General features: G+C 43.4%; 1 protein-coding gene across 1 annotated transcript in view; it reads left to right on the top strand.

Annotated features, from left to right (window-relative positions):
* Positions 1 to 21,628, top strand: part of LOC124795902 (nephrin-like) — a 349,584-nt gene that overhangs the window by 274,698 nt on the left and 53,258 nt on the right. Inside the window, exons 10-11 of the mRNA XM_047259981.1 lie at positions 6,398 to 6,694; positions 16,938 to 17,159. Of these exons, the coding sequence (XP_047115937.1) occupies positions 6,398 to 6,694; positions 16,938 to 17,159 (519 nt within the window). The remainder of the gene's footprint in view (positions 1 to 6,397; positions 6,695 to 16,937; positions 17,160 to 21,628) is intronic.

The following is a 21,628-nucleotide window of genomic DNA, read 5'->3' on the forward strand; positions in this document are numbered from 1 at the left end:
CACAACGGACAGCGTCCACCTGCCGTAATACGGCTTGAAAATCCGCGAATGACTGCAGTCTAGTCACTGTGATCTTGACTTATCTTCCATACTTATGCCTTCGAGAATTTTACTAGTAACTTCTCCTTCACTGTACGACAGACACATTACCTTTACAGTATGCCTGATATCTCCGAGTACATCATCTGCAAACTGCACCCTATTTTGAAACTTCCTGGCAGATTAAAACTGTGTGCCGGACCAAGACTCGAACTCGGGACTTTTGCCTTTCGCGGGCAAGTGCTCTGCCAAATGAGATACCAAAGCACGACTCACGCCCCGTCCTCACAGCTCTACTTCTGCCAGTACCTCGTCTCCTACTTTCTAAACTTTACAGAATCTCTCCTGCGAACCTTGCAGAACCAGCACTCCTGAAAGAAAGGATATTGCAGACACATGGGTTAGCCACAGCCTAGGGGATGTTTCCAGAATGAGATTCTCACTCTGCAGCGGAGTGTGCGCTGATATGAAACTGGCAGAAGTAAAGCTGTGAAGACGGGGCGTGAGTCGTGCTTGGGTAGCTCAGTTGGCAGAGCAGTTGACCGCGAAAGGCAAAGGTCCCGAGTTCGAGTCTCGGTCCGGCACACAGTTTTAATCTGCCAGGAAGTTTCATATTAGCGCACACTCCGCTGCAGAGTGAGAATCTCATTCTGCACCCTATTTTGTTGCTCCCGCGAGTAATACTTTCTTACTAATTCCTGCAGTGCCTGCGGGGTATTAATTACTTAAACAAATACGCCCTAAAATTCACTATGGCTATACTGTACCACTCTAGTTGTGTTGACATAATCCGTTAACTGCCATGTACACTTTGAAAATAATACTTAAAAATCTGTCGTCCTCTCAAACCACAATTTTCGCCTTCTTCCTGTAACTCAACTAGGAACCGCGATAAAAAGTGTATCTGGGCTCTGTCCACCGACAGTTTTCTTTGCTCTTGTAGCAAACCAGGTAAAGAATTAGAAAGCTTGGCAAACAAATCACAGTTTTGCTGTGCCTTCTTGCTGTCTGTCGACAACTCTCCTATCAATCTGACTACTGTACTCAGTTTTCTGTGCAGTAATTTCCATGTCGTTCACATCTAATTTCTCCCCTAGATTCGATGCAGACATTTCCCCAATACGCTTCGCGGGGGCAGAAGCTTGTTCCTGTAGCCGGTCTATCTTTTTATAGAGATGCTCAGTAATTTTAATGTAATACAAATAAAATGTAGAAGAAACTATCAGCCTCGACTGCGGTAGTGAAACCAACCTTTACCGAGGTTTCAGCCCAAATAATTGAGCCTTCTTCAGAAGATACACCAGAATCTAATGTCAAGCTTAACAAAAAGTCACACAAATTCATTTTACAATCTGAATTTTATTGAAACACCCTATTCACAATTGTAAGAACAACAGTTTGAAGGCAGTGAATACGCGGAATGGCGACTTTACAAAAAGACTTGAAAATAAATTTAATGATGAGGCTCAATGGCCGCTTTACCAATATTTGAGTTAGATCGCGACACAGCAGGCATTATAATAAGATGAATAATTATAAATCAGTAATTAGGTGCCGAGGCGGCGCTCGTCGCGACCGTCGCGAAATCCGAACGGGCTGCGGAATGGTGTCGTGTGCAGCACGGCACAATCGCATCATGACGCTTTCTTCTACTTTAGAAGCTACATTCTTATATTTATGTTCGTATATTTCTATTCCCATATTTCCTGGGGTTTTGTTTACAACTTCTTCAGACAGCGCGGTTTTCCGATCCTTCTCAGATATTTCTCTATTGTCTGCATCTAATGTATGTATGTATGTATAATATCTTCTCCCTAGTAGTCGAACCTACATTCCGCCAACAATACTGAACACCTGTCCATTCTTGACAGGGAACTTTTTCCTAGTGTCCTTACACTCATTGTTATATCATATTTTAATAACTTCCATGCTTCAGCATACTTATTACCTCCTATTTTCGATTTATCTTCCTACGCAGCCTCTCCCGATGTTCATTCGTCTCCATCCTGATATTCATTTCAACCTGCTCTCTGATATTGGCATCAATGTCTCTTGGTTCTGACCACTTTTCCTTTAAGAATTTCATGTACGTTTTTTTTCTTTTCCTGAATCGTCTTCAGATGGATGGAAAACTTGGTGATGAACTGATTTAGAAAGCACGCTAAAAACGACCGCTGTGAGCAGGTCTACTTTTTGCTTTAAAAAGTGACACGGTCCTCAAATGAAAATGTCTCCGCTACAGCATGATCTATTTTATTATGATTCATCAACTACGAAAACTACGTCCACCTCGCTGTCCCTCTAGAAGAAAATAAGTGTGTCATCTCTTAGTAATCTGAAATTATGGTGGCATCGGGACAAGTGGAGGGGATGTTTTCTCACATCATTTCCTGTGACTGAAGTTGCAAAAGAAGATACTAATTTTATTCTCGTTCTATAGCGGATCAAATCACCCTGATCACTTCACAGAACGTCTGTGGACGTGATTTTCACTGACGATTCAGCAACGCGGAGAAGCTCTTATTAAACGAGAAATTAGTATAGTGCTTGAAGATGGAAGCGACTGTCGGTATTAAATTGGAGTCGATTCCGATTTAACAGAAATATGCTTCCCTGGGTACTGCTGCAGATAGTAACTATCAGGGTCGGGTTAGCCCATCAGAAAAACTGCCGACGGAACCGTCACTACGTATTTTTTTCTGAGCAGTTTTAGGCAACGCAATTTCCCTTCCCCTATCGGGTGGCAGCTGGATTTTTGTGATATTTGTTCCAGTTGCTTGGAGTGTATATATATATTTCACTAAATCAGTTCCCGATTTTATTATGATGTATTCTGTGGTATGTAGAATTCTTCAACATTCTTACCAATTCCTAGACATACTATTGTATCTACATTGGAGGTAGTAGACGAACTGAAAGGAATTTACTGTTTCTAATGAAATTATCAACCAGACACGTGTTATTTAAATATCTAAGTGTGGTTTCGCTTCCTCTTTTTTTTCTACTTGTATCTATATGTATTATCAGTTTTGTCGGCACAAGTATTTTATTACGTGTCAACGGCACAGTCCGCTAATTGCGGTAGGAGGTGTACGTTGATCTTATATCAACATCCACATTGCCTGACAGGAATAATCCGACCGCTGCCCATTACTAGCAAGATGAACTGAAAAACCGGCAACCTAGTTTTCTTTGTCTCTCGCCAGAGACAAGCGATATCTGCAACTATACCAAAACAAGGAGAGTTCTTTGGTGTAACGCCTCCATTTTTAAAGCTCAACTAGTTTTTCTACATACATCAAAAAAGTTTTGTATCACCTCAGTTCCGAGAGTTCCGGAATCTTTACAGAAAATGGCAATGGGTATCAACATAAACATCATTTCAGCCCTTTTTATTGCTCATGAAAACCACACATTGCATGTTGTACCATCATACATTGAGATCGTCAGAGGTGGTGGTCCAGATTTCTGTTCCCACTGGTACCTCTAATACCCAGTAGCACGTCCTCTAGGATTGATGCATGCCTGTATTCGTCGAGGCATACAATCCAGAAGTTCATCAAGGCATTGTTGGTCCACATGTCCCACTCCTCAACGGCGATTCGGCGTAGATCCCTGAGAGTGTTTGGTGGGTCACGTCGTCCATAAGAAGCCCTTGTTAAGATCCCTTCCTGCCACAGAGTAACAATGAGGATGCGATCGAACCACGGCATTGACCGTCGAGGCATGGTTGAACTACAGACTGAACTACAGACAACACGAGCCGTGTATCTTCTTCCTGGTGGAATGACTGAAACTGACTGGCTGTCGGATCCCCTCCGTCTAATAGGCGCTGCTCATGCTTGGTTGTTTACTTCTTTGGGCGGGTTTAATGACATCTATGAACAGTCAAAGGGACTGTGTCTGTCTATCTTTAGGAGTTCTGAGAACCGGGGTGATGGAAAACTTTTTTTGATGTGTGTATTTATTTTTCATTTATTTAACTGCATTTTGGAAAACCCAGGACCTGCTGGTTAAATAAAACTTTATTGACTATAGGTTTCGACCATGTGATCAATAGCAGGTATCACAAAATTATTTACAGCAGTCCATACGTGAACATTCTTAATGTGCCATTTAATACAATTAAAGGCAAGCTGCTTTACTGCTGTCAGTAGTTAAATGTAATATACGTTACACAGTAGATACATTACTGTAACTGGCTTACACTGTCAGATTCATCAGACAGTATGGAGTGTACTCAGCACCTTGACAAGTTCATGAAGGATCGGATTCGATTGTTACAGTCTACGATCGTTAATTAACTAAACGGTATATTTCATTGTCAACTCTACATAGCAGACGTGAAGAGAAACCAATTCTTTAATGTTAGAATACAGTATTAGTGTTGTTCTGCTATACACAGTAAAGTCAGTCGAATATCCTGGCGTAACGTTGCAAAGCAACATGTAAAGGAAGGACCACTTAGCGTCGATTGTAGGAAAGTCGAATGATCGACCTTGGTTTATCGGGAAAATTGAAAGAAAGTGTAGCTCATCTATAAAGGAGTCTGCATACAGAGTACTTGTGCGATCCATTGTGGAGTACTGGGAAAGTGTTTTGGATGTTTATTAGATCGAATTAACGGGAGATGTCGAAGCAGTTGAAAGGCATGCTGCTAGGGTTGTTACCATTCGGTGCGTCCACAACGCGAGTATTATGGAAGCTGTCCGTCAACGCAAACTAAAAATCGTGGAGGAAAGAGAACGCTATTATCACGAAACGATGTTAAGGAAATTAAGGGACTGGGCATGGGCAACAGAGTGCAGAACCATTCTATGGTTGTCAGAATACTCAGCCAGTCCCAAAATTAAAAACTGAGGAAAATTAAGACGGCAGCTTTAATTATTTAACCGTTCTACTCGTACACACTCTTCTCCCAGTTGAACGCTCATACAACCATGCGAAACTGCCACAGAACTCCTTTAGCACTTTGTTCATTGCGGGCGTCACACTGGCTTCAGTGTCGGTTATGTTGTCGAAGCGTTGACTCTTTTTATGAATTTCTGCACTTTTTCGTTTCATGGTAGGTTCATATTAATAAAAGCAAGGCTCGTAAGATGCAATGATTTTATCCAGTAAAGATTTGCCCATATTTCGCATCTTAGCAATTCGTAGCAGTCATCCATGTGTCATGACCTGTGTTCGGAAGTCAAGGTGTGCGGGAAAATTTCTGCACACACTTTTCTGTTCTTCAGAACTATCTGGAGCATATCTCGATTTAGAGATGATCCTCCATTGGTGTTTCTGACACAACGACGTTGACAAACTGCAACCTTACGTCCAGCGGTTAACGCTGTTAGGAAACAACTTGTTGGTCCAGTCTGTTGTTTATAGTTCAAGCTGCCACCGTAGTCGCTACGCTGTCGTCGTTTGGACGACTTGAATAAAATCAGTCTCGAAATTCTTTGTACGGGCGAAGTACATCGCGCATAAAGACCGTGAGGAAAAGATAAGGGAATTGAGGACTAGCACTAAAGCATTTTAATAGTGGTTCATCTCAAGATCCATTTGCGAGTGGAACAGGAGAGGGTGTGACTAGCAGCTCGCATGGTTCCCTCCTCGATGCACCATATGGTGACTTGTGGATGTGGATAAAGACGTAAATGTGGATCGCATTTTGTTATTGACAACAATGAGGCAAGATATCATCTACTTTACGGTAAATGATGACAGGCAAAACCGTTGCAGGATAAAGATTTATTGAAATTATTGACCACGGTTTCGGTATATCTAAATATACCTTAATCAGAAGTAAAATACACTAAAATCATATCCTGCAATGGAGATTCATAAAAAAATTGTGCCAAAAGCGTCGTCAGTAGTTAAAACGTCATCTCCATTTATACAACATAATTATGAACAGAGGGGCGATGCGAACACAGCATCAGTACTTCGTCTATGAACTAACGTGGAGAGGGTGTGAAAGCCCTAGGCAGGATATGATTTTAGTGTATTTTACTTCTGATGAAGGAATATTTAGATATACCGAAACCGTGGTCAAGAATTTTAATAAATCTTTATTCTGCAACTGTTTTGACTGTCATCATTTACCGTGAAGAATTTCAACAGTTGCTGTTTCAGTCATGTTTAAAATCTTGAAATCATCTAATTTGCTTGTCGCCACAGTAAATATTTGGCCATGCAGGGTACTGTAAACGATTTTTCGATGCCTGATGATGATAAGACGTTCGAAAGTAGTGGGTACCGATTTATTTCATCAGTGACCCATCATGATTCTGAAATCGACTATTTGTCCTAACGAGCTGTGAGAAACCACTTGTACTACCTCTTCTGTAACTGATGTCTGTCGTTTCAGGCAAACCGGATCCTCCGAGCAACTGCACGCTCGTGAACCAGACGTCGACGTCGCTGCAGCTGGAGTGCCTGGAGGGCTTCGACGGGGGGCAGCCTCAGACTTTCGAACTGCTGGTGGAGGACGCGGTGTCGGGCCGCCGCCTGGCCAACCTGTCGTCCCGCTGGCCGGCGTTCGGCGTGGCGGGCCTGCCTGCCGGCCAGGAGCTGCGGCTCACCGTCGCCGCCGTCAACAGCCGCGGCCGCTCCGCGCCCGTCGCCCTCGACGCCTTCACGCTCAAGGCCACCGAGCTACGCGCAGGTATTGTCGACAGTGTAAGACTGCCTGTTCCTGTAGGATTATCCACCCATCCGTGGAATTTGATGGTGGAAGCCCCTTGTAAGCTCAAGGTATGAGACAGGCTGCGTCCCTTCCCTTTTGTCGAAGAATTGTATGTCTGAATGAGGAGACTGAACGTATGAAGATGGTGTGGTGTAAGTGCGAAAGCAGGACGAGGATATAAGTGTTTAACATCCAGTCGACGATGAGGTTGTTAGACACGAAGCACAACTTAGGATTAGGGGCGGATGGGGAAGGAAATTGGCCGTGCACTTTCAAAGGAACCATCGTGCCATATGTCTGAATTGAATTAGGGAAATCACGAAAAACCTAAATGTTTTTGGCTGGATGCTGATTTGAACCGTCGTCCTCCCGAATTCGGTTCCAGTGTGCTAACAACTGTGGTATCTCGCTCAGTAAGTGCGAAAGGGTTCAGGGAAGTCTGAGAAGAAAAATGTTAGAAACTGAACTGGGAAGTGGTGGGCATGTGGGGGAACTTGACCTTGAGCTAAGTTAGGATGGTATCCAAGATGCGAATTACAGCACGAGGAAAAGTTCAAAAGCTTTCTGAGTAGCTGATGGCTTTCTGTTGGATGATGTACAAGATTTTTTGGAGTGTGTTACACATATGCGTGTTTGGAAGCGGAGAACATCCGTCGCATTGTGGAAATTTCTGATTTAGAGGAACCCGGATTTTCGATGCGTATGTGATGGCAGGGAGCTTCCATTAGATAATTTCATGGACCATATGGTCTTATCTAAGACCCACAACGAAATCATAGATCATGATCGACACTTCGTGTGTGGCTACATCAGACGGCTACCTAGAAAAGCGGCTCCTGGGTGAGACGAAATCACCTCTATTGTTCTGAAATACTTGCCACATATTGTTAATGCGTACCGCACTAGCATCTTTAACACCTGCCTCGATCAGTTCTCTTGTTAGATTTTGCAGCACAATTTCTAAGATGTTTCAAGAGGAATGGCAAATATTTTAGTAGGTGGTAGTATAGATTAATTCGAATAAAACATTTCATATAATACATGTCCATTTTTCTGAGTTACGGGGATGCCGCTGCTAGAAAGTAACTCAAACACTCAATCACTGAATGTGTTAAGCTAAGGGAAATGATTCAGCTCAAAGTTGATTTTCATAAATTCCACCTCTGACTTCGAAGCACTTTCGAATTTGCTTGACAGCGCACACATAGTTCTTCTGAGGTAATTCTTTTATTAAGCCAACAGTGATCATGATCGGAATGATCAGTTCATTTGTAGACATTTCCTAACGTCTCCATACGTTGGCGGGAGATCGTTTTTAATGAAGTCTAGGTGACGTGGGCATATAAGACAGTGCCGTAATAAACTGACTTAATCGACTGACTGTCTATCATACCACAAATGCATTTACAGAGCCGCTTTCTTGAGAATCTGTCTCCATAAAGAAAGGTCGATTTATGCCGCACAATCGAAGTGAATTACGAATTTTGTTACGAGTGAAATTAGTTTTCATAAGTTAGCATTATTAATCGGATTACTCGGCGATTTTAAATTATCCAACAAGAAAATTCCAATCGTTTTCCTCCATCTTCTTCTATAAGGGGTTGAATCTGTTATAAATATTAGGACAAAGACCGTATGTCCCTAACGTCCGCAATATTCTTGTATGATGAATTTCGATTTCTGTAGAAATATGCTCTGAAAGAATAATGTCTTCTATCTCGTCCACACTCAATTCATTTCCACGTTGAGAGCAAACTCGTCTGCCATTCACTGCACATACCTACATAGTTTACTGTAAACACGATTAAATTATTTCAAAAACTTTTGGATACGTAAGGCACGCATAAGCAATTGATCTTAAATCTGTCAGAGATAAAAGAAATCGTCTTCTGCTGTCACCGTCGTCAATATTCAATATTCCTCCTCGAACATAGAATTTTCTTGTAGGAGTCATGAGCTACAGAGATGTGTTTGGTAATATTTTAAATGGAACAGTAGCAGACTATAGACTAGGATCCGTGAGAACACTTCATAAATGTGCTTCCAGAAATCAACGGTTTTAATGATATTGACATTTATTCATGCTACACAGACGTAAAGTATTCTATCATAGGCACCTTGTAGGAGTCATGAGATACAGAGATGTATTTGGTAATATTTTAAATGGAACAGTAGCAGACTATAGACTAGGATCCGTGAGAACACTTCATAAATGTGCTTCCAGAAATCAACGGTTTTCATGATATTGCCATTTATTCATGCCACACAGACGTAAAGTAACCTATCACAGGCACCTGGATCAAATGCTAACAAATGGTTGTGGGTGATTTGATCTTCAGTCTAATGACTGGCGTGATGCAGCTTCCCACAGCAGTCTTTCGTGTGAAACCTCTTTGCCTCTGCGAAACATTTGCAACCTACTTCAGTTTGAACCTGCTTACTGGAATTCCTTTGCAATTATCTCCCCCATTACAAAGCTGGCTATTCCGTAATGTCTTAGGATGTGTCGTGTTAAAAGATCCCCTCTGTAACTCAGGTTATGTCACTAATTTAATTTCTCACCAGTTCAGTTTAACACCTCCTCATTAGCTCATTAGCTCATTAGCTCATTAGCTGACCAGTTTGAGACACCAGAACACGACTTCCTCTCCTATCTCAACCTCTTTGTCTCTCAGTAGCACGTAGACACATTCAGTTATTTAGTGAACATGTTATACTCTCGGTCTTCCTCTGCGTTTATGTTACTTTTAGCTCCCTTTAGTACCGTAGAGTCTACTCCCTGGCCGGCCGGTGTGGCCAAGCATTTCTAGGCGCTTCAGTATAGAACTGCGCGACCGCTACGGTCGCAGGTTCGAATCCTGCCTCGGGCATGGATGTGTATGATGTCCTTATGTTAGTTAGGTTTAAGTAGTGCTAAGTTCTAGGGCACTGATGACCTCAGATGTTAAGTCCCATAGTGCTCAGAGTTATTTGAACCATTTCTACACTCCTGGAAATTGAAATAAGAACACCGTGAATTCATTGTCCCAGGAAGGGGAAACTTTATTGACACATTCCTGGGGTCAGATACATCACATGATCACACTGACAGAACCACAGGCACATAGACACAGGCAACAGAGCATGCACAATGTCGGCACTAGTGCAGTGTATATCCACCTTTCGCAGCAATGCAGGATGCTATTCTCCCATGGAGACGATCGTAGAGATGCTGGATGTAGTCCTGTGGAACGGCTTGCCATGCCATTTCCACCTGGCGCCTCAGTTGGACCAGCGTTCGTGCTGGACGTGCAGACCGCGTGAGACGACGCTTCATCCAGTCCCAAACATGCTCAATGGGGGACAGATCCGGAGATCTTGCTGGCCAGGGTAGTTGACTTACACATTCTAGAGCACGTTGGGTGGCACGGAATACATGCGGACGTGCATTGTCCTGTTGGAACAGCAAGTTCCCTTGCCGGTCTAGGAATGGTAGAACGATGGGTTCGATGACGGTTTGGATGTAGCGTGCACTATTCGGTGTCCCCTCGACGATCACCAGTGGTCTACGGCCAGTGTAGGAGATCGCTCCCCACACCATGATGCCGGGTGTTGGCCCTGTGTGCCTCAGTCGTATGCAGTCCTCATTGTGGCGCTCACCTGCACGGCGCCAAACACGCATACGACCATCATTGGCACCAAGGCAGAAGCGACTCTCATCGCTGAAGACGACACGTCTCCATTCGTCCCTCCATTCACGCCTGTCGCGACACCACTGGAGGCGGGCTGCACGATGTTGGGGCGTGAGCGGAAGACGGCCTAACGGTGTGCGGGACCGTAGCCCAGCTTCATGGAGACGGTTGCGAATGGTCCGCGCCGATACCCCAGGAGCAACAGTGTCCCTAATTTGCTGGGAAGTGGCGGTGCGGTCCCCTACGGCACTGCGTAGGATCCTACGGTCTTGGCGTGCATCCGTGCGTCGTTGCGGTCCGGTCCCAGGTCGACGGGCACGTGCACCTTCCGCCGACCACTGGCGACAACATCGATGTACTGTGGAGATCTCACGCCCCATGTGTTGAGCAATTCGGCGGTACGTCCACCCGGCCTCCCGCATGCCTACTATACGCCCTCGCTCAAAGTCCGTCCACTGCACATAAGGTTCACGTCCACGCTGTCGCGGCATGCTACCAGTGTTAAAGACTGCGATGGAGCTCCGTATGCCACGGCAAACTGGCTGACACTGACGGCGGCGGTGCACAAATGCTGCGCAGCTAGCGCCATTCGACGGCCAACACCGCGGTTCCTGGTGTGTCCGCTGTGCCGTGCGTGTGATCATTGCTTGTACAGCCCTCTCGCAGTGTCCGGAGCAAGTATGGCGGGTCTGACACACCGGTGTCAATGTGTTCTTTTTTCCATTTCCAGGAGCGTATTCCCTGAAGTCGCTATTCACACCCTGTCATCCTATCCTTTCTTACAATTTATCCTGATGTCCATAACTGATTTCCGTGCAGTGCTGTATTCCATTAGCACAGTCTCTTGAACTTCATCTTTATTTTTGCGGGGAAAATCCTCCTTGCATTATCTCGACTGCTTGTGGTATCCTCCTTGCTTCGTACGCCATACGGAGTTTTGCTTCAAAAGTGCAGAACTCCTTGACTTCCTCTATTTTGTAGTTGATGTTAAGCAAATTACCAGTCTCTGATTCTCCTTTATCTACTTTCAGATCGATTCTCCAAGGTTTACAAAATGGTTCAAATGGCTCTGAGCACTATGGGACTCAACTGATGTGGTCATTAGTCCCCTAGAACTTAGAACTACTTAAACCTAACTAACCTAAGGACATCACACACACTCATGCCCGAAGCAGGATTCGAACCTGCGACCGTAGCAGCAGCGCGGCTCCGGACTGGAGCGCCTAGAACCGCACAGCCACCGCGGCCGGCCAAGGTTTACAAGCCCGGCGGTATATGCTGAATAAAATTAATCCTTAAGTGACCTAATTTTGAGTAAACTAAAAACCACTCCTTCAGACAACCTCACAGGGTTCGTCGATCCTAGAATTTGATACTAGGACTAAATTAAAGTAATTACACCACATATAGGAACATTGAAATAACCGTTTTTTCTTCATATGTGCGTGGAACTGGGAATTATTGGCTCTTATAAGTGGTACAACAGCCGCGTGGTGTAGCCGCGTGATCTGGGGCGTCTTGTCACGGTCTGGGCGGCTGCCCCCGTCGGAGGTTCGAGTCCTCCCTTGAGCATGGGGATGAAGTAGTGCCTAAGCTTAGGGATTGATGGCCGTAGCACTTTCGTCCCATAAGACCTTATCACAAATTTCCAATAAGTGGTACAACTGGAAATATTCCTTGCCCGAGTGGTTTACAGAGTATGTATATGTATATGAACGCAAATTAAATTATTTGTCTGTTGGGAGAAAGCCCTGCTAAATGTTGTCGAAACATCTAAAATGCTGTATTCGTAACAATACTCGCTTCTCAGTCCAGCCTCATTCGTTGACAGTTACTTTATAGAATGGAGTAGAAATATTCTCAAATTTTCCGAGCAAGCTAAGTAGGATATCTTATGTATAGCAAACATGGGGTAACACAGGCATAAGTAACTGGTTAAAAGGAGTCATTTTGCACATCAGGTAGTAACATCTCAATCTAATTTTGTATCCGACGATCATGGATATCACTAAATTTTCAGATGAGTCCCTCAGATTGTGGTAATACATGGTGTATGGCTATCAAAAAGATATGTCAGACAACCTCTACATCAGCTTTGGTGCACCTTATATTCTGACTGGCATATGTATGAGATGGCCACACATTGAAATTTTGCTTGCTCGAGAACTTTATTGTCGAAATCTTAGTGAATTATGTTTCCAATGGATAGCAAAAGGAATAGGAACATCATGTAATAAGAAGAGAAAAATGCACAAAATGGTCTAAATCAGCGACATTGTGTAATTGATTTTATATTATATTTTTTCTCCACCGAGAAGAGTTATAAAAGAATCTAGAAGGTAACGTTTAAAGTCGGAAAGTACTACTTTCTCAAAACAAAACCGAAACAATATGGGTCATAACTATAAAGGAAACTGGGAAATATGTGAAGAAACTAGGTCATTCAGTGACTACATATAATGATCAGATGACAGCAAAAATGAGGCAGTTAGCGTTAACAACCCAGTCCTCAACATACTAGTAGATTCACTAGTACATAAGTTCAGTGAATTTGCTATTAGTGTAACTCTTACCTGAGAAATCATGAAAATAATTAATAATTATAAAAGTAAAATTCATATGGAGTTAATAAAATTAAAAAAAAGAAATTAAAATTGCATTATTGCGACACAGTTATTGTACTCATTTACTAATATTTCCTGACAGAGTAACGTCAAGCCATTGTTACTTCTCACATAATGGAAGACATTGGGACATTTATTACAAAGCATCAACCAGTTTCACTGTCAATGTGTCTCTCAAAAGGTTTGAAAAAAGTAATACACTTAGAAAAGCTTGCTCGTATCTGAAACTATGATGTTGTGATCAGTCAAAATTTTCACTGCAGTATGAGTAAGTAGCTCCCTAATGACGATGCAGTGAAACATTTCTGCTACCTTTTAATACAATACCGGAATGACAGAGACTTACAGGGAGTTTTTGTGACCCGTTTAATCCATAAGATTGAGGAAGTATAGCATTTCACTCAAGGAACGTAAACATCATGGCCTTTGAGGTAGAATGGTTCATACCATATTTAACTAACACGAATTAAAAGGTTATAGTGGGTAGCATATGCAGTTTCCACGTAAACATTTATAAAAGAACACAAAATGCTACTAGTTCGCAGAGTATTATTTTGTATCTACCCTTATTCTTCATTTTTTAAATTACCTTCTCGTGTACACAGATAGAAGAGAAACAGTTCTGTTTGATGATGTAAGCACCATAATCAGGCTGAAAAAATGTAACAATAGATGGAACAAGAAAAGAACAAATCAGAAAATTTATATATCGGTTCTTGATAAATTATCAATCATTCCACGTAGAAAAAATTCAGATCACTCGGTTCAGTATGTCGAAGAACGCATCACCATCAATAATAATAGGAACAGAAGGCAGGAGTACTTGAAAGTGTCTTAAACATTCCTGGATTTGAATACTGAACAGACATTGGACTGAACACCGCATATTACAGGTCCTTTATACATCTTTAATTCAGTAACATCTGTTTTGCGTGATATTACTGATTTTATATTTAAAACGATGAGAACACCGGCTTACTTCCTACACTCATATTCTATGTCAGCATCGTCAGTACTGTCGTTAGTCATTTGGCATCTACACCTGGCTAAAGGCCTGTATTAAGCCATTCCATGCATTGAAGTCTTTGTCTATACAAAGCTATATTGCTCCTGCTTGTTTAAAAAATATCTACTAACCTTCAGCTAGGGTTTTGTTCCGTTATTTCCTTATTTCACGAAATCCAACAAAGAGTTCTACCGTCTACTCGTCTGAGTAAACACTTAGATCAACTACATTTCCACTATGATAACATTATGTCTTCATCCTGCAATCCCTAATCCATTTTCTTTCCTCGTCTTGTGTGTAGTAGTTTCCAGCATACATTTTTGAATTTCCAGCTCAGTAATTCTCAAACGTGAATGGTGTCAGCATGGTCACACAAAAGCGAGCAATAAGCATAATGTGTGGCGTTTACTTGCTGTCATTTTCTAGGTACCTACTCAAAGAGCTGCTCATAGTAACTGTACCTTCGCACTACGAGGGTTGGAACTTTAATAATGGCAACTATTTATTTACAGCTCGTACAAAATAGACACTTGTTTCGAAGTTGTACTGACCTTCGAAGTAGTCACCAGCATTGTGTATAATCCGTTGCCAGCGTTATGGAAGTCGTAGGATACTCTTAGCAGTGACAATTGTGTTGACAGTTCAGCGGCGCGGTCCATTGCCCGACGAATTTTTAGCAGCTCTGAAATCGAGTTGAATTTAGGAGGGCTTAAGTCAGGGGAGTGCAGTAGGTGGTATAGCACTTAGCAGCCCCAACAGCCAAACAAATCAGTAACAGCTTGCACTGTATGTGCTTGAGCATTGTCCTGCAAAATGTTGATCATGTCCTGCAAAAAGTGTCATCACTTCTGCCTCTATGCTGTTCAATATTGGAACACAACCTATGGTCAGCTTAGAGACAGAAGTGACGACAGTTTCTGCAGGACCTGACCATAAGTAATCTGTCGGCCGCTTTGACCGAGCGGTTCTAGGAGCTTCAGTCCGGAATCGCGCTGCTGCAATGGTCGCAGGTTCGAATCCTGCCTCGGGCATGGTTGTGTGTGATGTCCTTAGATTAGTTAGGTTTAAGTAGTTCATAGTCGAGGGGACTGATGACCTCAGATGTTAAGTCCCATAGTGCTCTGAGCCATTTGAACCATAAGTAATTTATCAAAATTTGTGAAAGATCGTGATGTCCATACCTGCCACACTAGAGTAAAAAATTACTTTTATTAAAACTGTGATGACTCATAGAGGAATTTACTGTATGACAATAGAAAGGTTTAGTCATTTGCCCAGTAACCTGAGAGTATTTCTTCTGAACAAGACTTTCAGCTCCACGAACGAAAATTTATGTGAAAATCGTGGTCTGGAACATTTAGTTGCATGAAGCCTGGTATCTGTTTTCTTCGACATGTCTGAATGAAGAGACACCTCGCAGAATGTGCAGCTGTGACGCATATTATGTAATTTGAAGGTGTAGGGGCCAAAGGAATTAGACGGGAGAGGACTATTGACGTCAGCTGCATCGGGACTTCATGCGCAATCAGCGGCGACGAGTGTAAATGTGCGTTTGACCAGGATTCGAAGCCGTCATCGTCTCTTGGTTATCGGAAAGTTGCGTTAGCCACTGTGCAACTCGGACACAGGCGTTGTCGCACTTGCACGGGCTATGGCGGCACGGCTCTCGGCTGATGCACATTCCCACAAAGCGCCACCTATCGGCGGTCCTCGTCCATGACCTCCATGCTCGCTAACTCGACATACCCGCAGGAGGTCGGATGTACTTGTGCAGCTGCACTGAAACTAGCAGATTCATTGCCCATCAAGGCCAGTCAGTTACATGAATGCAAGGTGTCAGCGCGGATGCACAATTACGTACGACGTCTTGTGGGAATCTCGAAGTAGCGAGCTGGAGGACAGGACGGGCACTGCGGATAGGTGGCGCTAGGTAGGGATGTGGATCGGCCGAGAGAGGTGTCGAGACAGTCCGCGCAGCTGAGTTGACTATTCTGTTCTGGAGAGGCAGCGGCTATCTAGTAAGCCGGAGATACCAGTTCGGCACACATTTTCACTCGTCACTGCTGATTCCGCTTAAAGTCCCGATTCAGATGACGTCAATAGTTCCGTTTCCTTTCATTTGTCCCTCTTCCACCTTCAATTTACGTAACATTTGGTTGTAATTATAGCTGAGTGACTAGAGCTGAAAAGAGCTCGTTAATGTTAATTCAAATCATGTTAAAGTTAACTATGCGTTCGCCCCCTGTAAACTAACTAATTGTACCGCCATTAGAAAATGTTTGTCAAATGATGTTTGGAATGTGTAACTAACTACCTAACATGAATAGCCCATGTGTCACTGCCACGAGAAAGACTTGCCTTTTCAAACACACTGGTAGGCCTAATTTCACTGTTTGCAAACTAAATCTTATGGCAAGATTCTGTTTGCCTACATCAGATTTGCTGTTCAACTTACTTCTTATGCTTGTACTTGGAACTGAAGCTTGCATTTAACTCGTTCAGTCCTTGACGAAAGGATAATATAAGCTGCCTCTGATCGACAATGTCAGTGGTCTTCGTGTACCAGTCACAGATGCTGACTATGCTGCCCATTATCTGTGCTGTCGCACAAGCGTGGCCGTTACAATGGCAAACAATCGATTCTGTAGCATGAAGCCGATGCAAGGGTTTTCTGATACATTGGGACCGTTGCTGGTGGCCGGGATGCAGATCAACCACCTAGCCCACCTGCATCTTGGAACACATTATATAACTTTTCATAGGACAGGCTAGAGCATGATGCAGGAGCTGGCGAAGGCGCTGACAATGTAGCTGGTACTGGCTGGATGCTGCTGCTGAAGGCCGTGCTGCTGGGCACGTGTTCCACGTGTCCAGATGTTGGTACTGGGCTAGGTGTACGGCGTTGCTGGGCTCTGCTGCAGGTCGCCGGTCGTCGCTGGAGCTGACGCCGGTGCTGGCGGCGCTGCTGGCGCTGGTGCTGGTGCTGCTGCTGCTCGCCGTGCTGTCTGCCGCCTGCGCCGTCTACCTGCGCGTCCAGAGGTCCAGGGACCGCGCCGCGGCCAGGCCCAAGGACCTCGCCGTCAAGGAAAAGCGCCTGCTCGACAAGGACGACAAAAACCCTGACGTCGTTCCCTCCGCCAGTGGTAAGACACGCTCCTCTTCTCAGAGTAACCCAACTCAAAATTGATCATTTGTTGACACTATGACACCATCTCTGAGGAGTGGGAACGCCATCAGAGTGAACCGAAACACCAAAGCACATAATTACATCTACTTGATATACATGAAAACATAGCTAGATGGGTGAGCTGTCAATGAATAGCGCAATTTTGGGGAGGAGACTAATCCACATCACTGTCACAGGATACTGACTTACATTTTTCGTGACTTCACTACAGTACTACAGTATTCTTAAAACCTACTGCTGTTTCCTTCAGGGACACTTGACCAATACAATTTACACTCTAATGGATTTTACTGTGAGGTAAATTGATATTCTCGGCTCGCTTTCGCAATCGATAAAACAAATAAATCATGTATTACTTTACGTATTTCCTGAAATGTGTGTTCACAAATTAATATACAGAAATAAAAAAAAGTTTTGCATCACTCCGGTTCCCAGAACTCCTGAATATAGACGTTCACTGTGGATATTGTATCACAGACACAGTCCCTTTAACTGTTTAGAGATGTCACTGAAACCGCCCAACGATGTAAACAACCATGCATGAATAGTTCCTATTTGACGGAGGGGGTCCAACAGCCAAACAGTTCCAATTATTGCACGAGGAAGGAAGTATACGGCTCGTGTTATCTCTTTTTCAACCATGCCTAGACGGTCAATAGCGTGGTTCGATCGCGTCCGCACTGTTTCTTAGTGCCAGGAAGGGCTCTCAACAAGGGAGGTGTCCAGGTGTCTCGGAGTGAACCAAAGTGACGTTGTTCGGACATGCAGAAGATACGGACAGACAGCAACTGTCGATGGCATGCCTCGCTCAAACCGCCAAAGGGCTACTACTGCAGTGGATGACCGCTACCAACGGATTGTGGCTTGGAGAAACCCTGATATCCTCGCCACCATGTTCAATAATGCTTTCCGTGCAGCCACAGGACGTCGTGTTATGACGAAAACTGTGCACAATAGGCTGCATGATGCACAACTTCACTCCCGACGTCTATGGCGAGGTCCAGCTTTGTAACCATGACACCATGCTGCGCGCTACAGATGGACCCAACAATATGCCGAGTGACCGCCCAGGATTGGCATCACATTCTCCTCACCAATCAGTGTCGCTTATACCTTCACCCAGACTATGGTCGGAGACGTGTTTGGATGAAACTTGGTCAGTTTAGACGCCTTGGGAACACTGTCTAACGAGTGCAGAAAGGCGGAGGATCACTGCTGTTTTGGAGTGGCATTATGTTGGGCTGACGTGCGCCGCTAGTGGTCATGGAAGGCGCCGTAACGGCTGTACGACACGTGAATGCCATCCTCCGACCATATCGGTAGCATATTGGCGAGGCATTTGACTTCATGGACATAATTTCGCCCCCCCCCTCCAACCTGCACATATTGTAAATGACTTCCTTCATGCTAACGACATCGTTCGACTAGAGTTGTCAGCATGTTCTCCAGACATGAACCCTACCGGACATGCCAGGGATAGATTTAAAAGTGCTGTTTAAGGATGACTTGACCCACCAACCACCCTGAGGGATCTACAACGAGTCACCGTTGAGGAGTGGGACAATCTGGACCAACAGTGCCTTGATGAACTTGTGTATACTATATTACGACAAATACTGGACTGGGTATTAGAGGTACCAACCAGTCCGTGTAGCAATCTGAACCATCACCCCTGAAGATCTCGCTCTATGGTCCTACAACACGAAATGTGTGGTTTTCATGAGCAATAAAAAGGACAGTAATGATGTTCACGTTGATCTCTATTCCAATTTTGTGTACAGGTTCTGGAACTCTCGAAACCGAGGTGATGTAAACATACAGTCAATTTTATGTTTCTAAGTTAGAAACATACATGTTGTATAGAATATTTGAGCGGTTATTTTATCGAAATGACGTCGAACGAGTCTGTTTACAGGATACAAATACATTATTAATTTTAACGTTGATGAACACTTTTTACTTGCAATTCTGCTCATGAAACTACACTAAAGAACTAATGTTTCTTCTATACGATAGTGCAGTGACTATGTTATAACGAATTACGATTCAATGTTCGTTTGGAAATACATCCATATCCAAAGGATTGTATCATAATTCGGAATAACACAGGCACTGCAATATTCTGTTTATCCGCCGACATTAGGCAATCTAATTTAGGGCAAAATGTCACGCCTGTATGGTGCGGGGTTTCAAATAAAAAATTTGATGGCCCGCAACTACGTACCCTCAGACTCAGCGTTGAAATATTAGAAGGGGCTGGGATACGTAGTTGCCGCATTACAAGCCAGATACTGCTGGGTCTACAGTATAGAATATGAATATACACATGAATCGAATGGTCGAAGGTTCCTATCGCTCGACAATTGAGAATTTTGCATGAACATATAAATTTCTAAATGAAAGATTGCAATAAAATAAAATATGCTGGTACTATTTTTAACGACTTTAAAAGACGAGTATGATAGCAGAAGTACGTTTAAGAATGCTGTTTATTACTGCAAAACACTTACTGATGTCAATGGTCCAGCAATTAAATAAAATATGAGTTGAACAGCAGGGAAACAATAGATTCCTACTTGACGTAATTACTTATGAATATCAACATATCTCGCAAGATATTCACTTCTAAGTGCATACTACATCCTCACTGCAGAAGCCACAGAAGTCTCCCTAGTGCTCAAGTCGGCACTACGAAATATTTCTATCTCCCTCAACCACGCGCAAACTGCTCATACCTCTCCAAGTATTTTCCACGACCGTCTATCGCACGTTCCCGTCCAGCACTCACCTGTGCCCTGTGCAACCCGATGCTCCTGCCCCAATCCCATACAGTATCTCCATTGACTTTGGTAGTTACCTATGGTAGTGACGAGCACTGTGATTGGCTAGAGCGCTCCCGCCATGTCTCCAAGCCAACGCAGACTAACAAACATGTTGAAACACGTACAAAATGCTGCATTTACATTTAAATAACTTGAAATTAAATGAATATTCCTACGGAACGACCATAAACACGTTCTAACACACATTATTAAATGCATAAACAGATGAAATAAACATATATCAAAGGAACAGAAGCAAAAGTAGTCCAGTAGCCTAATGCCTATATGATTTCTAAGACACAGTAAATATTTGACCAATTTCTTCATGAATAGTATACATCGGATGTAAACAAAGACAGACGAATACATATATTTATTAGGATGCTTCTACTGTTTTTCGTGTAACTGTGGCCACTTTGACCTCGAATAACGCATGTATTTTTCAAGTTACATGACTACAATTTATACCAATTTAGGTTTACGCTAATAGCTTTCTAAAGACATGTCGATCGACAAAATCGGATGAACCGTTTAGATTTTGATAATTTGTTACTAGGTGTTAATTGTGTAATTTACAGTCAGATACTAAGCTTTAAACTAATAAAGGTGATGAAAATCTGATTACACCATCAGAATCATCGTGCTTTATGCGCCTACAGTGAAAATAATTGTAATGTACATGTTTCTTTTTAAGGTATCAGGATTCCTCTGACTATTATTAGTTTCTATGAACTGTGAAATGTCTGCCATTATGGTTTCACAAAGTCCGCCATCCTTGGCACTCCCGGCACACAAATCTCCTTCATCAACACAAAGCACAGTCCTAAACACAGCGGCAGCATGGAATTTCCAGCCATGTGGTCGGCCTTGACCACGCGCTGGGGCTACCCCACTTGCTCCCGCTAATGTTCGCAACCATGCAGTTGCTGACGAGCCCCGGCTTGTCGAACGGCCCGTGTGGCCACGCCAACGCCGAACTTACAAAAAATTTCAGGGCGATATATATGTAATGGATGTACAAGTACAGGTTGTTCAAAAAATTGTTCAAATGGCTCTGAGCACTATGGGACTCAACTGCTGTGGTCATCAGTCCCCTAGAACTTAGAACTATTTAAACCTACCTAACCTAAGGACATCACACACATCCATGCCCGAGGCAGGATTCGAACCTGCGACCGTAGCAGCAACGTGGCTCCGGACTGGAGTGCCTAGAACCGCACGGCCACCGCGGCCGGCTACAGGTTGTAAACACATGGTTGACGACATGTGGAAGTCTGGTCTGCCCATGAGTCACGTGCGGATAGCAAAATGGTAAGGCCACAAATCGTGATAAGCTGAAATCCGGCTTCCAGTCCCAGTCTGGCACAATTTTTCACTGTTGTCACGTCATTCAACAACCGATGGTTGTCGATATTCGCAATTGTGAATATGCTCCACATATATATATATATATATATATATATATATATATATATACATTTTTTTTTCTTTTGTTAATGCTATCTACCGATTTTTAAATAGAAATTCATCAATGTAATAGAAAGAGTTGCCCCAGAAAAATGATTGTAGGCTAGATTTAAATTTTTCTGTGCTTCACACTAGG

The sequence above is a fragment of the Schistocerca piceifrons genome, chromosome 4, assembly GCF_021461385.2.
Source record: "Schistocerca piceifrons isolate TAMUIC-IGC-003096 chromosome 4, iqSchPice1.1, whole genome shotgun sequence".
NCBI classification, from domain to species: Eukaryota; Metazoa; Arthropoda; class Insecta; order Orthoptera; family Acrididae; genus Schistocerca; species Schistocerca piceifrons.